Raw genomic sequence first — 17525 nt, 5'->3', positions numbered from 1 at the left:
CAATTGGACTTTATTACAATGTCTATATATAATTAATTAGGTTATTTGTATTAATTCATATGTAACATTTTTAAATAAGATTAAAAAAATATCCATTTTTAAATTTTGTAACTTTTGAAAGAAACATGAAATATGTTGGGTCGGAATTTAATGTAGAACTGAAGCAATAAGTATGTTGTCACAGAAGATGTTGCAATAGACTCTGAAATAAGGTGTAACGAAATGTATTTCTTCTTAAGATGAATTTTTCCTACACACAATGCTGATGGTATATGTCAATAGTCAATGACTTTCGTTTTGTAATAGAAACAATCAAAATTGCAAAATCGTGCGAAGAAAAGATCTTTTTTGAATTCCATTTCCCCTCTATGTACGAATAGAGTTAAAGTGGTAGTAATAAGTCCAATCGATATTTCGTGCTAAAACTAAAAAATAAAATCCATTAATGATGTATTTTATTACAATTTTTTGTCTGACAAAGGGATCAAATAGTATAGTTTATTTGTTGGTATCTTGGAGGATTAAAAGCATGACTCTTATTTTCTAGTTCGCCGTTTTTGCATTAATTGATGTTTCATCAATCTTATTGATTACTGTACCCATCTTATTTGCCTCTCCTGATGGTTGGTCAAGCTCATCTCTTAAACCTATTCGTCCCAAATCCAAAACCGAAATAAATGACCTCAAAAAAAATAAAATGAAAGGGCGTCAAACTTCTTGCAAACTTATTGGATGAACAAAAATACAATTTTTGGAATCAATAAAATAATTGGAATCCCATTAATGAGAAATTATATTTTTAGTCATATAATTTACATGTTTATCATTTTTTTATCCTAAATCGTATAATTAAAGATTTTAATCCTTCGAAAAATATAATATTCTCTTTTACTATTTTTGTATTACCATTTACAAAATCTTAACCACAACAACAAAATTACGTAAACCAAGAAATCATTGATTCCAGAGTTGAGAGACCCAAACAGATGGCTGAATGGCACAAAAATTCTTGTGAAACCGTTTTACGAGTCAATTTTATGAGACATAACTCCAATCCGACCCAAATCATAAAAAAATATTACTTTTTTTGCCAAATATTTCTTTTTATTGTAGATATGAGTCAGATTTACTCATCTAATAGATATAGAACCGTGAAATGATCTCACAAAATACACACTCATGTAGAGAATCAAAGGTTGGAATGTAAGATTTTTAGTGGAATTTTCATTTGACTAAAACATGGATTCCTTATCATAGTATAACAATTTATTAATTTTTTTCAAAAAAATTCAAAATGTTCAAGGATAAAAAATTTAACCAATTAAAAGATAACTAATTTATCTTTTTTATATTTATCAATTTAGCTTTTGAGATTGTTTACACATGCTATAATCTAATACATAACATCTATATGTATCCCTAATTTTAAATATAATATAATTTTTTTAAAAATAAAATATAAATATATCATTTTTGTGACAAGGGTAAAATACGTACTTTCATTATATTTGACAAGAAATTGATCGAAGGCACAATTTGATCCCTATTGTTTAACACAATTCCCAATTCGATCCCTCCTATTTGGATGGACAAAAACTTGTATGAGACGATCTCACGGGTCGTATTTTGTGAGACGGATCTTTTATTTGGGTCATCCATGAAAAAGTATTACTTTTTATTGTGAATATCGGTAGGGTTGACCCGTCTCACAGATAAAGATTCGTGAGACCGTCTTACAAGAGACCTACTCATTTGGATGATCCCAAATCAGTATATGATCTTCAAAAACTTTCCTGATTTAGTCCTTCAAATTTAAAAAATATCCAAAATAACTGTGTGTTAGAATTGAAAAGGAGTATAGAGAGGGATAATGAATAAAATCTTTAAACAATATAAGCAGATTTTGCAAATCAAACTGTGTTAGCAGTTTGAAATAATTTTAACAATCAAAACTATGTGATTCGAGCAACTAAAAGAATTAGAGTGGGGAAACAAATCAATACACTTAGTGAACAAAATATACACATAACATAAAAACAGATAAGTAGTGGTAGAAAGTAAAGAGAGTCGAGAATTTTTTTATGGAAGTTCGAAGACAAAGCTTCTATATCTCCCCTTCTTTTGTTTTCAAGAGGATTTCACTAGAAGATTTGATTAATAAAACCCTTGTACAAAACCGAATTCACACCAGTTCAACCCTATTGAGCTGAAACTCCTAGAAATCCGCAGAGAATGCCACATATCTTTGTAGTCTTTCCAAATATAGTATCGAGCGAATAAATTTCCATGGACACTAGCTGGATATGGTAACCAACAGATCTTTAATTCTGTTACAGGATAAAACGATTTTTCTTTTATGATCGAATTTAAACTCTGAGATAACTGCATGTTGTATGGAGAGAATGTTTTTAGATAAGTCCAATGATCGGCTCGATTGGTCTTTAATGACCTAACTAATTTAGCTTAATTTATCCTTAACTGTTGTAGAAGATCATATCGATATTATTCTTTCCCTTAGGCTCACTAGTCCAAACTGATTTGATTCACTTATATGATTGTTTAACTAACTGGTCTTCTTTATCAGATCAGTTCAATTAAATGTACATCAGTTCATTACTCATTATCATATCAGATTAATTCTGTATTTTATCTTTTTCTATCAGTTCAGTCTTATCGGATTAGTTTAGTTTGTAATCTTCAAAATCTAAGTTCAAATTTATTTTAATAATTTTAATCTTTTTGGCGATGAAAAAGCTAAGCCATAAGTAATTATTGAAAGAATAATTTTATATAAATAATCAAATTCAAAACAGAACAGAATAAAATCTATCGTCACAAATATTGATGTGAAGAATGACTTGGCCTATAACTACCCTATCCTGAACTGCTCTGACCACCATATGTGTTGCTTCCACTAGAACCACTACTAGGCTTCTTGTGGTAAGAAGGAGGAGAAAGAGGTCTTCTTAACTAGTTTGCAATTAGAACAATGATTATGTTTAACCCTTATAGATTTTTGCCTAGCTCAACTCTTATCAGACCAGATCGACCTGGAATGAGAATCATATCCACTTTGGTTGAGTCTGTTTTTGAGCCAACTTGACTTAGATATCTCAGGTTCTACATATATAAGATCACGATGCATTCCATTGTAATTTTGATACACATGTTGACTAGTTTTTATTTAAAGCTCTATGTGTTCATATATTGTGCTGGATCTTACGAAATCTATGAATTTAAATTTTCCCTTATCAAGACAAAACTGGGTTTTTTTTGGAAGAACTACAATCATTATTACTAAAGCCTAAGCTAGTTTTGTCACCAACTTGCTTTTGTTCTTCATATAGTTTTCCAAATGAAACAGGAGACTTCATCCAAGTGTTGGCCATATTGTACAACATTTCATTTTCAATCTTTATTACTTAGAATTCAGATCCCATATTTACTTTGTTCTTTAAACTGTCTAGCTCATCATGCTTATACAGCTCGATCTGCTAGACTTATATGTTAAGACACTTATTTTTTGCTTCGAATTCTTCAAATGTTAGCGAAATTTTTTGATACTTCATTACCATATCGTTCAATGCAATGATCAAGTCACCTTGTTTAAATTTATCTAAGGTAAAGTCAAATACCTCATCATTTTTGGTTTCCAATCATCATCTACCATTAAACATTGGACTAATTCTTCATCATTTTCATTGGATGCGTCATTTGAACTGGAGGTTTCAGAATTCGACTTAGCCCACTTTCTTTTTCTTTTTTCTTCCACCAAAACCTTTTTTTTCTCTTCTCTTTCTAAATGATTTATTTTTCTTTGGTTTTTTTTCTAGAAATGACTTCTTCTCATCTTTCTTCAATCTGGTGCAGCCAGCAATGAAGTGGCATGTCCTGCCACAGTTAAAAAATGTTTTATCAGATGAAGTTGATTTCTTTTTGTGATTTTTTTTCTTATTGAAATTCTGAAAATTTTTATGATTCTTCATTATAAATTTCTCAAATTTCTTGACAAAGAAGGACATGACATCATTGCTCAATTGTTTTGTATATTTTGATGGAAAATCTTCGGTTTCAACAAGAGATTTTATTGTTTGTGGAACAAATAAACTGACATATCGTTGTTTGGAATTATTGCACATTGATTTATTTGGACATATACCTGTAATGAAATCACATGGAATGAAATATATATTGAAAAATGAAAAATCTATCTCAATTGTTGAAATAAGAAGTGATCATGATACTGAATTCACTAACAAAAAAAGTTTTCAAGAATATTTATCAGAACAGTGAATTCAGCACAAGTTTTTAGTAGCCAGGACCCCTAAAAAATGGAGTTGTTGAACGAAGGAATTGAACTTTAAAATAAACAGGACCATGCTTATTGATTCAGGAATTTCACAAATATTTTGAGCAGAATCAGTCAACACTGCTTGTTATACTCAGAAATGAACAACGATTAGAAAGAAAACTGGAAAAACACCATATGAAATATGGAATTAGAGTAAACATAATCTTTTTTATTTTCATAGATTTGGATGTTAATGTTATATTCATGACAATGGTAAGAACCAGTTAACTTATTTCTATTCAAAATTAGATACTGGTATATTTCTTGGTTACTTTGTCATCAATAAAGCATTTAGAGTATTTAATCAGAAGACCTTGAATGTTGAAGAAATTGTACATGCAGTCTTTGAAGAATATTTTAATACTCATGAGCAATATAATGTTAATGATTTAAGTATTAGAATCGAAAGTATTTAACTAGATGAATATAGTGAGGACGATGCAAATTTGCCAAGAAGCACTATTCAGTCCCCTGAACTTGATGTTCCTGATATGAAACCAAAAGTATAAATCAGCAGAGGACAATATCAGGTGACTGATGATCTCAATAGGATCCTGAGGAGATTCCAATGCAAAATAATCCCGATCCAACATAAGAAAATCCATTTTCAGAATTAAGTTATAGGTGGAGTAAGACTCATCCCCGTTCACTGGTGATAAGTAACCTCTCTGCCACTCTCAGAACTAGAAAGAAAATGATTAGTGAATGTATGCGTGCAACCTTTATTTCTCAACTTGAAACTAAAAAGATTAACGATTCCTTTGCTGATTCTAGTTATATAGATGCTATTAGGATGAACTATAATTAGAAACATGACTGGCCTTCACTGAGGTATGCACTGATCCTTCACTGAATCTAGTGTGCCGAAAAATTTGTCTTAGGGTGGACATAACCAAGTACAAAATTTCTTCCCTTGTTCATCTAATTTAAAGACTTTTCAACTTGAATTTCAAGTTCCTTATGTTTATATATCGCACTGGATATTACAAAATGAATATAGTCTGTTTGCATATTTCCAAATGTGATTGAGTACTGGTTTAAAAAGATGTGGTTTCATTGTTACTAAAGTTTAGATCAGTCATGTCCCCAGATTGCTTTTGTAAGTTTTGTATCTTTTCCAAAGAAATAGAAGCATTATTCTATGCATTTACCAGTATAGTAAACTTCTTATTCTCATTCAGTAGCGACTGGTGATCTGTATTCACACTTTCATTCTCAGTCTTCAGCTTTGAGATTCACAACTTTCCTTTTGTATACAAATGACTTATTGATTTGATTAGTCGGGCTTCTATTTTCAATTTTGACTTCCTCGAATGATTGAGAAATATTTGAGTACTCTTCTACCATGTAATGTAATGCTTTAACAAGATCAGCAAGGGTAAATTCTTCATATTCGAAATAAAATATGTTGTTTCCAAATCGGTATAAACCATAAGGCATTGAAAATTTTCATCATCACTTTCATTGGATTGGATTTCTGAGTCGGAGGACTTAGAACTTGATTCTGTCCACTTGCTCTTGCTTTCTTCACCAACCATGTTCTTCCTATCTTTGAGAGACTTCTTATCGTTCCTCTTGTGTCTTGATTCTTATTATCATCTTTTTTAGGCTTGGAACAGTCAGTAATAAAAATTCTAGTCTTCTTGCAATTGAAATAGGTCATGCCACCAGTAGGTGACTCCTTCTTGTAGTTTGGGTACCGATTCTGAAAAATCTTGTGATTAGGCTTCATAAACCTTGAGAACTTCTTAAAAAACAATGAAATCGTGTCATCACTGATTTGTTTGTAGTTCTCTCCTACATTGGCTCAGCAACAACAGTAGTAAGAGCTTTGGTTGGATTAATAGAGGCGGATTACTCTCCTCTTCTGGTTTCAAACTCGAACTCATCTGTTTTCAGATCAACAAACAAGTCATGCAACCCTATTATTTAAATCTTTGGAATCGCTCATTGCAATTTTTTACATCTCATTCCCTCGGAAGTGCTCTCATTACTTTCAAAGAAACATCTCTATTAGTATACTCTTTTCCAAGAGCTTTCAACTCAATGATAATGCCACTGAATTTTTCATCAAAGTCATTCAAAGATTCTTCGAGTTTCATTTTGATGTTTTCAAACTTTCGCATCACAATAGTAAGCTTGTTCTATTTTATATGATCATTTTCTTCAAATATGTTGGAACTTTTCAAATTCGCAATCTTGATTTTGATGTTAACAAAACTTGTTATTTTGTTACTAATAATTCACCTTAAGTGTGCAGAAGCTAGGATCAGTTTTGAGGAATCTATATCGCAAACTGAAGATACAATTAATTATTATGTTAAGAAACCCCTCTTTTCACCTTAATTTTATTTGTTCACTTTTTCCAACTGTTCGGACAAACTGAATCAGGCGAACTGATATGGCAAATGAGCAGTTCAGCTGATCGTCCAGTTGATAGGTGGATCAGCAGGAGAACCTCAGAAGCTTGGCCAGTCGAAAGAGTGTTCAACTGATGAAGAAGCCCAGCTGATCAGTTCAGCTAAACGAGAGTGAAACAGTTCAACTGACGAGTCAAGTGATTTCATCAGCCCAACTGAAGATCAGTTCAGCTGACTAGTTCAGAGCGTCAGTTAAGAATCTTTCATTTGTAGATGAAGACAAAACTCATTCAGTGGATTCCAGCTATACACAAAGGTACAAAGTAATTGTCCAGTCAAAGGACAATAATGGACGTTGCATCAGAGCATTAAAGACAAACGTTCCAGAAGGACAGTCGCAAAGTCGAGACACAAAGTCCAATGAGCAAATTCAAGATGCAACGGATACATTAATTGAGTCTCACTGTACGATCAGTTTCTCGCCTATATAAAGAGAAGATCAGTGAAGACGAAATATATAAAATAACATATACACACACAGATAGAATCAGAGAGAGTGTGGTAAAAAAAAAAGGACACGCTTATTTTCTTATCAGCTTTCAAGAAGCACTCAGCCCAGAGAGACACTTCATCGTGTTATCAGCTTAGATTAGAAACATTTTTCCCTCAGTGTGTGAGAACACCTTTCGGGTTGTTTTCAGATATCAGTTCACACACACACACACACACACACACCACCCAAAATACAGTCTTGTACAAAGACATTAAACTTGTGTATGTAGTCTTTCTCACATAGACGTTAAAGAAGTGTTGGATGAAAGGTGCTGCCTTCAGTCTAGACTAGGAGTTCAGTTAGGCAGTGTGTAAGTCCTAAGCTGGGTGAGTTTGTACAAGTAGTTATATAAATCAAAGTCTTCTAGTGGATCCTACCCGAGGTGGTAGAAGGGGTGACGTAGGAGCAGTTGAAGTCTCCAAACATCCATAAACATATCTTGTGTATTTAACTGATTAGCTGCTGTTTTCAAACTGATTTGATCAGTTAGAGCATCCGTCAGTTCAGTTCTTACCATAACTGAACTGATATATGCGACAACTGATCCCCTGCTTTTCAGTTATTCAGTTTACATAAGTTAAAATGTTTTCTATTATAACAGTCTTCTTCACGAAAGATTACTTCGAGTTTCTTCCGCTTGGTTTTAAACCAAACTCGATTTAATTCATCGGTGTTAACATTCTTAGAACACGAGCTATTGCAGCTCATTGGAGAATATTTTGTTTGAAGCATCTTCGAAGGTGCTAGAACAAACGATCCTTCAAAATAGTTGAATCAATTTCTCTCGGATTTCATATGGAGTAGCACACATCTTGATCTCATTGAAAGTATTTTGTCTAGAGTCTTGTACAAGATGTCATTTGCAACATTATCCAGATTTATTTTCTTTTTATCATCAGAAGTCCATTTTGATCTATGTTTCTCAATCATTTGTGGTGCTTCATCATAATTGGCAAGTGCAGTATTGACTTTCATTATCTTGATAGGTTCATTAGTGATAATGTATCATATATCATCGTACAGTGTAGCTAAATGAGTCTGCATCCTTATTTTATAATCATCAAATTCTTCTTTTGAGAACATGAGAGTCTTGCTGAATGATGCCAAAGACTTTGACAGGTTTATAGGTCGAGAAAACTCTCTCTAATACCACTTATTAGGATTGTTGGAGGTGTTTAGAGGGAATGAATACTCTAATACCACTTGTTAGGATCGGTGGAGGTGTTTAGAGGGAATGAATAAGCACATCACAAATTTTTCTTCTTCTTCTTCTGACTAGTGGTGATCTCAATTAGTGTTAGCAACTAAAATCGGATCTAGATCTTCCAAGTTTAGTATACAATTGAAAAGTCAGTGCGAAAAAATTCAAGCCGAACTTTGTGAACCAAGGTAAAATCAGTAAACCACAAACAACAAATCATCAAAGGAAAAATTCAACTGAAAATAAATAACTTAAAAATTGTCTATGGAAGATTGTTTATGAAAGTTTGAAGGATGAATATCTTCTACGTCTCTTCTTCTTCTGTGTCCAAAAGAATTCCACTGAAAAAACTTTGGTTTTCACAACACTTTGTAAACACACACTTCAATATGACTTACACACTGCCTAATAAAACTCTTAGCAACAATTTTTCACAACCTAACAAGATTTTGAACATAAAGACTCATTATGTTAGTTACAAACTCACACGAAATACAATATGAAATTTAAAACACTTGTGGATACTGGTTCAACACATATAATCTCTGAAATAGATATGATAAATCTTTTATGTGTGTGCTTGTGCGTTTTTCAGCAAAGCTTTGAATCTCATATCGAATGGATAACAGATCATAGTAATGTTGAGACTATTTGTTGAATTTTAAGATGACATTTTATAGATAATTTTCAACTTTCATATTTGAACGACTATAATTCAATCGTACCAAGTCCTTAAATGAAATAGTACAAGATGTTATGTGTCGTTCGTCATATTCCAAAAATAGTATTCCTGCGACACTAACATTCAACAGACATAATGTTTTTGTCTTGTATACTTTGAACATTCACTGATATTTGAATTTGCTGATAATATGTCTTCATCAAATAAGAAAAAAAATCCAATATTATACCGCTGATAATGCAATTTAGTCTACATTAGATATATTATGATAAGTCAGTGAAGACCGTCTTCCCGAATTCGGTAAACCCTAATCATATCTTCTGAAGTAAATGCGAGAAGTCTACTGAAATGGGGATTACTGAATTTACTTGTTTGCTGAATTTTAATGCGTCCAAGTTTTATGAATTAGGTCACATCACCAAAACTTATAAATACTCAGCAATAAAGTAATACAAATGTTAGTATTCGATCATACTCGTGGTAGGGACAATTATTACACAATGATATAATATCGCTTAATTATTTTTTAAAATATGTACAAAAATTTTAGTTTTTATATTTATATTAATTCAAAAATATGATACATATATTTAAATCAATAAATTTCCATGATCTCACATAGAAGTTTTACTGTACTTTAGATTAAAAGAAACGTCTAATCAATTGAACCGTCTAGATTTTATTATAAATAAGCATATAACAGTTTAAACTTTTAGTCTCCAATACAATTTTCACATAGGTTTTTGTACCATCCAAAGTTAAATTATTACAAAGAAAAACATCTCCAAATGCATATGAATTCAATTGCTGATTAAACGAAGCATCCACACATCCGTACGTAGAGACCTGGGAGGGACTAATTGTCCCACCGTGTATGTGCTTCAATTCTTTTCGCGTTATGGAATTCTTTGAGGAATCACAAGCATCAATCAATATCAGTATTCTTTTCGCATTATGGAATTCTTCGAGATATCGAAAATCACCTCGTTTATTCTATATCAAAGATGGACAAACTGGTTTAAAATGCCTTCGAATATCGAATGCCACGATGCTTGTAGGACAATGACGTAGAATGCCTTGATTCTTATTGCATTATTTTGAAGGACTTGAGAATCGCTAAGGTACAACAACAGGTAGTAAACCATTGTAACGGAGAAATGGATCAGGTGAAGGCTCGCATCCTCGAAATTCCAGGAACACCTGAATGAGAAGCAAAATGAAAATATAACTCGACTGACAATATCAGCATAAATTTATAAATATAATCGATTCTGATTAACAGACGAAAACTTGTGTGAGATAATGATGAATATAATGGATTCTGATTAACATTTGCCAAGAACTTGTGTGTGATAACGCGCGATCTGGTGTTACAAGTACCTCATTAGGAGATTTTCCACCTCCAATGGCCAAGATTGTTTCTCTAAATTTACCGCCCATTGCTTTAATAGCCTGTTGAAGATGCATCAAGTTTAAACATGGAACATGAATTTAAAAAAAGATACACTGATGCAGGTAAAAGTTTAGAGCGAATATACTAACATGTTCATTGTCCAAACCATCTTCTTCAAATGCTGAAAAAGCATCATAAGATAACACTTCTGCCCACTGAAACACAATAATTTTGATCAAAGTTCAAGCAAACTTTGAAGCGAAAAAATTAGTGGGGGTTCTTCTATTCAAAATATTAAATGAGTAACTAGATATCTCAAAGAATCAGTTAGGGAATCAACCTGATAACTATAATATCCAGCTGCATATTTATCTGCATTTTGGACATACATGGTAAAAAAATGTCAAATCACAGTCGAACATGAATCTGGATTGGATGAAAAGAAGATACACGTCGGCCAACCTGCAAAGATATGGCTAAAACTACAAAGAAATCTGTCTTCTGGAAGCAAAGGAATTACGTGAGTCTTTTTTCCTATTCTCTGATCTATGTCATGTACCGACTCTGCCGCATCTGGAACATATTTCGAATGCAGCTCCAAATCCAAGCTAGCATAACGTAGCTGCAAGCACGAAAATGGTGTTGAAAATCATACAAATATGCCACGAAATATAGTTATGATGAACTAGTGGTGACAGTCACCAGACACCCAAGGCATCAAAGAGTACTCTTTGTTCCTAGTTGGACGTATATGGTGGCAGATAAGTCATTTTTATCTTATCAATAATGCTCAAAAAGCAGTTATAAAGGAAAATAAAGTTTGAGCATAGTTATTACAAGTTCACATGGGGTGTGCAACTAGGCTCAATGCCCATCGAGGCTCGTCCTTTTGCATAGACAAACCTTGTGCTTAGAAGCAAGGGCTTGGCCTTGAAAGATGAGCCCTGGTGTGGGGGAGGATTTTTGCTTTAACGTGGGTTCAAACCAAGCCTTTCCTCAATTGGGAGAGGTTTGTGCCACTAGATCACTAGGGTGTTGGCTAATCCTCAATTGGGAGAGGTTTATGCCACTAGACCGCTAGGGGTGTTGGCTGATACTCTCTTATTTTCTCATATAGATAATGGTTATTTGTTCTATTGATGTTCAATAGTTTGTAAATTACATAATTGATCATGTATTATAATTATTTTCAAATATTTAGATTCTACCATATTAAATCATAGGAAGCCTTTGACAGCTAAGACGTATGGCTAGCCTTAGGAATCCCTTCGATAAGACACCACCTAGCCTTGGACCTGAACTCTAATATCAAAGGGTTCAACCGTTCAAGAATCTTATTTTCTGATGGACTTGGAACCATTGAGCAATCATCAAGAAAGAAGCATTACATGTTCTGAAATAGTAGAGAAAGGTACTCTCAATGGCCTTATTAATAGATAGAGAAAAAAGTGATAAAAAACCTGTCACAGTTTTAGCTTTAAGTTTACCTGACGAAGCAATAGTGAACCGGCCCTAAATGTTCTTGCAGAAAGAACTCTCAAGCATGTCTCTTCTGCAAGAGATTCTCCAGTTTCATAATGCCTGGCTATGCTTAACATAGTGTCCCTGAAAAGGCATGCAAGATTATTAGCCACTGTTATGCTGCCACAACTTGTATAACTCGAGTTTCGGTGGAAACTTAAGTCGCCTGTTTATCTCATTTTTCAAATAACTCACGTAAACAGCCTTCATAAATTTAGACTGCGTGCACACATGATGTGGAAACCTGATATTGTTAATTCATGAGGTAGTAACATCAAATATGACATAAATATGAGTTGCAAAGGTGCTACGGTAGCCAGGGGAGGAGAAACTAAAGTCATGCTGCCTGTTTATCTCAGCATTAGTAACAAAGCACATAAAGTTCAATAATGTTTACAGTGGGTTCGGAATATACAGTAGGGACATCATAATTTGGTAGAAGACAAAGGATGCATAAGTAGAGATCATTTACCGTTGGTAACACCAGTTTTCCATAAATTGAGAAGCTATTTCTACAGCATCCCATTCTATTCCTTTAGTACCTGACACAAGACCCTCATCTTGTCTGGTGAGCATATGCTGAAGCGCGTGGCCAAATTCATGGAAGACAGTCTCAACCTGAAGAAATTATGAACATTCACTGAAAAATAAAGATGTATCATAAACTGATGAACAAATAGATGCATATATATTGACTATGGCTTATAGGAGCTGAATAATGGAAATAAAAGCTAAAAAATTTTAAAAATAATCATGGGGTCGGGCGATGGTAAGAGATAACTGAATGAAGCTAAAGTTCAATGCGCAGTTTTGAATTAGACTCATTCAAATAGTATTCTGATGTACACCTCACGGATTGTCATGAGACTAGGCTTGTCTTTAACTGGTGGTGTTTGATTGCACACAACATGGCAAATTGGCAACCTAGGTGACTTATTGTCACTAGAAAACACAACAGTTCGACCAACAACGACATCCATCCACGCTCCGCCGCGTTTCTCTGATGGACGAGAGTAAGGATCAAAGTAAAAGTATGCTATGGTAGTGTTTGAAGAGTCCTTGATTTTGTAGAAGCTGACATCTTTATTCCAAACCTGCATAGAAGCACAAATGTCCAAACATGTCTTGGATTCTCAACAAGAAAGACAACCTAAAGCAGAAGAATTTTTAAGAAACTTTACCGGAGCAATGCCATCAGCTGGCTCAATGTCTATGTCAAACAGCCTCTTTGCCAGGTTGAAAAGACCGTCCATGACCTTTGGCAAAGAGAAATATGGGCGTAGTTCTTCCTGAAAAAGTATATTTCTTGAAGAAAATTGAACTAAAACTTTGCTTCACTAACCAACCAATTTCTTTATGTTTTTACCAAGGTTCTAGGTGCCTCAGCGGCCGCCTAGACGGCGCTTAGGTGGTATTTAAAAAAATATATTAATTAATTATAAAAATATATAAAATATTTAATAATATAAAAAATTAGTCAAAACATGCATAAATTTGCTCATGAGTTTCAGTATTAATATTTTTAAATTTATTTAATTTTATAAAAAATCGAACTGCCTAGACAGTTTATTATCTGCCTAGGCAGATGATTTTTCCGGCACCGCCTAGAGTTACCGATTTTCTAAAAATCGAGATGGTGGGTGACCGCCTAGGCGGTCCTAGGCGCCACCTTTTGAACAGTGGTTTTTACATAACAGGAACTAGAGTACAAATGCATATGGTATGATGATGAAGTGAATGACTCTGGTCGTTGGAAGTGTATCCTTATAAATCACAATTACCTTCTCAATGTGACATTTTAAACATAAAACTCATCCCATTCTTAGAAAAATGTTATATTTGAAGCATTCTGTTGGTAAGATAAACTAGGGAGGGAAGTCAACTTCATTTATGTCATAACTGGACTCATGGAGCCTTTCACTCCAGAAGTTAATGTCCCACTGATCCATATCTTTAGCTTCTTCAGCACCTCGACCTATAGCAAAGTCTCTAATGTCTTCCATGTCTACAGGCATCCCAAAAAATAATCCACAAAAATATAGAAGAAAAAGTTAAATATCTATAAAATAATAATCATATTACAGGCATAAAAGAAGTTCCCAACTGAGCCACTTGGGCCCATAAGATCACACATTCTAAAAGTTCAAGATACCGATAAATTTAATAAATTTGAGTTGTAATAATATCACCACTTCACTTAACATTCGTTCATACATATTTTGTCACATATCATGATTCAAGCGTTGATCAAACATGTCAAGTTAAAATCATTCACCTACGTACCCTTAACGGCAGGACTCCAAGAAGCATTATGAAGCTTTTCTATAAGATCATTCGCTTTATCAATGGTAGCCATTTTTGTTTCCATGCTGACCTAAAATATGAAATTTGTGAGCTTCTGCGAGAAAAACATTGTGCAAGAAAACAAACTCCGCTCAAGACTCCTGAAATTAAAGATACCTCAGCATAGTTACAATAACCAAGAAGCTTCGCTTTCTCCAATCTGAGCTGCAAAATCCGCTCGATAAGAGGCGTATTGTTTAGAGGTCCATACGACGCACGGGTTACATATGCCCTGAAAACTTCTTCTCTTAAAGATCTATTAGAACAATGCTGCAAGATAGAGCGATACATTGGACCATCCAAGGTAATAATCCAAGGGCCTTTATCAGCAGTCGCCTCCTCATAACCCTTTTAATAATCAAGAAAGCAAGAAAATTACTTCCCAAGTGAGAAATAAGATCTCAAATTCAGCTCAAGAAAATTAATAATGGACTGTATGATACCTTGCGAATCGCAGTCTCTGAAGCTATCGTCAGGATGGTAAAAGGCAAGCCTTGGATTTCCTTTTTGTCTGTTATAAGTTTCTCAAAGTTTTTTGTGGCATCTAATATGTTCTCTTCAAATTTCTGACCAAGTTTTTCCAACTCCTAAATCCCCATAAAAACGTAGGAAAATGGAAAATGATTCGTCGAGTCATTAATTTAAATATCTTGTACTGATAGTCCGAGGAAATTCAATAAAAACGAGTTGTTTCATTGATTGTAGATGATAAATCTCCTTAGGCCAATACCTGTTCTATTTCATTAAAGCGCTCTCTGCTGCTATCGTCAAGAGAAACTCCATTCAGAACTGCTTCTTTTAACTTCACTGCATAAAATTCAGAATTGAGTTCGAATGGAACTAGCTATAGTAATAATTGTTTGATCACTTACGTTTAGGATGAAATTTTGTACACTAAAGATAATAAATTTAATTTGCAGGAGTTTTCATTACATTAAGATCCATAAGAAACATTCCTAAATTTCAATACAATATTCTTTCATTTTTAAATAAAGTAATGCCACTAAGATTTTGCTTTTCTTAACCATGGAAATAATCAGGTCTGAGATTTTTTGGGGTTTGAATCAAATTTTAAAAGCTGAGCACCTCAAACAATAGGGTGCATCATTCAATTCTTTCATTAATTCGAGTTTTTCAAAACCAACCCATGAAGTTTAGACATAATGAAAAAGGCAGTAAAGCAAAATATTTAAACTATTTGTATTAAGGTTAACATATTCCAAATAATCTCAATTACATAGAATCCATCTTGCCATTTTAAAGCCAAAAGTATTAACTAAGTCTACATAATTAAGAAGTTAAGATCTCTCTATTTTTCATAATTGTTAACAAAACCAATCCATTTAACATTCCTTGCGACATAATTGATCTAAGATAAAAATTCATTAATTTCAATTCGAAAAAATTCTTTCTTTCGGATCAATGAATCTAATACAATGATTAACTACACTTTTTTTTCGGCCCCTCTCAAAATCAAGAAAGAGACATGCACCTATCAATCTCATGACCTCAAGTCCAGCCTGGATGATATTCTTGCTCAGCCTTTGCTAACATACTAGGTTGGATTATTTATATCCCAAAAACTCCAGTGAGCTGTCTCACCGGTTAATTTTATGAGACGTTCTAAGAACCGGCCCATGAAAATATTATTATTTATGTCAAAAGTATAAGTTCACATTGTATGTGTAGAGCAGATCGACCCCTCTTACATGAGACCTAAATATATAAATGTGCGTGCATGTGTCAAAGAATTTTGATAAACGTTGAGATTAAACCGAAGTGTAAACTACTAAACTCACTGAGCACCACTCGTTTGCGGGCGTCATTCAAATTTTCCCAGTCCGAGAACTCTCTAATAGCTTTAAACGCATGGTAAATGACCTTGCTCTGCCTTAATTTCAACTCGAATTCAACCTTTGCGGGCTGCAAATTACATTATTTTCTTTTACAGAAATCAGCCACGAAAAGCCGTTTTCATCCATGGAAACAAAACCAACCAAGAATCCATTATCACCTGAATTTCCTCGATCGCGGCCCTAAGCTCTGGCGTATCCTTCACTGAATTGAGGTGATTAACGATCCCCCAAGCGACTGATAATCTGTCTATGATCTTCTCCAGAGGGATTACCAGCTTTGGCCATGTGGGCTCCGCTGTATTTTCCAGTTCAATCAACTCAGCCTCCTACAGCTCATAAGCCAAAGAAATTGTAAGGGCGAGGGTCGGACCGTGGCCTTCGATTCAAGATGCACTTAGATTTAGATATAGTTCAAACTCTATCTAATAGATATGCATAAAGTCCTTTAAATAAACATGAAATCAAACACTTCAAATTCCATTCACAAGTTTTTGCAAGCTATAATTAGTCTACCAAGAAACCAAAAAGTTCAAACAAAAATTGATATCTCAACTTCGTTAATCAATCGTCGGTTGAAGCATATATGAAATCGAACTGGTAAGGAATTCTGGGCAGTTACCCACTCACAAGTTTGCTGAGTATCGATCGGATTGCGGGGTGGATATGTTTGGGTTCGATCACATCATACGGCGGGAAGGTGAAGTCCAGGAGCAGAGGATTATCCGTTGACGCCATGAATGAGTCGCTGTTAGGCTACAAGAGTGGCAGTCATCAAGACCAACAAGCCGTTGGAAAAAAAAACATATACGTGAAGTAATTTCTCTCTTTTTAAATTTGGTTTTTTTTCCAAAATTGAAATACGGTCGGGAAAGCTTACTAGTAAATCAATAACAATAATGCTAAAGGTACAACCAAAATATCGTATAATGATATTTATAACAATTAAGTCGTGAGATTTTTTTATTATATCGTAAGATTTTGCATTGAATTTATCATGAGATGTTGATAAATGAAATTTTGTATTGATTTTTTTGTGTTGTAAGAATTGTTGTACAAATTTGCTTGTACATGTAGACATGTCAAAACGGGCTAGCGGCGCGGGCCAGCCCGCAACCCGCCACAACCCGCCATTAGGCGGGGCGGGGCGGGCCTCTAAATAGTCAACCCAGCCCAACCCATCTTGGACCGCGGGTTAGGCGGGCCGACCCGCTTATTTTTTTTAAGCAAAAAATGATAAAAAATATCGCAGTAAACATAGAAGAAAA

The 17525-nt window shown here is 34.0% G+C and overlaps 1 protein-coding gene across 1 annotated transcript; it reads right to left on the bottom strand.

Annotated features, from left to right (window-relative positions):
* Window positions 1-9803: 9803 nt before the first annotated feature.
* Window positions 9804-17060, bottom strand: LOC140979601 (organellar oligopeptidase A, chloroplastic/mitochondrial-like). Its single transcript, XM_073445085.1, has 17 exons — window positions 16888-17060; window positions 16419-16586; window positions 16204-16327; window positions 15135-15211; window positions 14848-14991; window positions 14522-14752; window positions 14345-14435; window positions 13945-14066; window positions 13243-13350; window positions 12910-13155; window positions 12534-12679; window positions 12028-12145; window positions 11003-11162; window positions 10881-10912; window positions 10690-10755; window positions 10528-10599; window positions 9804-10347 (listed from the first exon to the last, which is right to left on the bottom strand). The coding sequence occupies exons 1-17, from the start codon at window positions 16993-16995 to the stop codon at window positions 10264-10266; spliced, it is 2097 nt and encodes a 698-aa protein (XP_073301186.1). The 5' UTR covers window positions 16996-17060; the 3' UTR covers window positions 9804-10263.
* Window positions 17061-17525: the final 465 nt, after the last annotated feature.

This window comes from Primulina huaijiensis, chromosome 6 (genome assembly GCF_012295235.1).
Source record: "Primulina huaijiensis isolate GDHJ02 chromosome 6, ASM1229523v2, whole genome shotgun sequence".
In the NCBI taxonomy this organism is placed as follows: domain Eukaryota; kingdom Viridiplantae; phylum Streptophyta; class Magnoliopsida; order Lamiales; family Gesneriaceae; genus Primulina; species Primulina huaijiensis.
This window is presented reverse-complemented; position numbering and strand designations above follow the sequence as displayed.

What these genes read in the sequence shown, in the direction of transcription:
- LOC140979601 (XM_073445085.1), bottom strand. Translation starts at nt 16,995, where the DNA reads ATGGCGTCAACGGATAATCCTCTGCTCCTGGACTTCACCTTCCCGCCG. An exon ending in CCGCAAACGAGTGGTGCTCA is followed by an intron (nt 15,212 to 16,203) that starts GTGAGTTTAGTA and finishes AATTTTATGCAG; the next exon opens with TGAAGTTAAAAGAAGCAGTT. An exon ending in GCTTTAATGAAATAGAACAG is followed by an intron (nt 14,992 to 15,134) that starts GTATTGGCCTAA and finishes ATGGGGATTTAG; the next exon opens with GAGTTGGAAAAACTTGGTCA.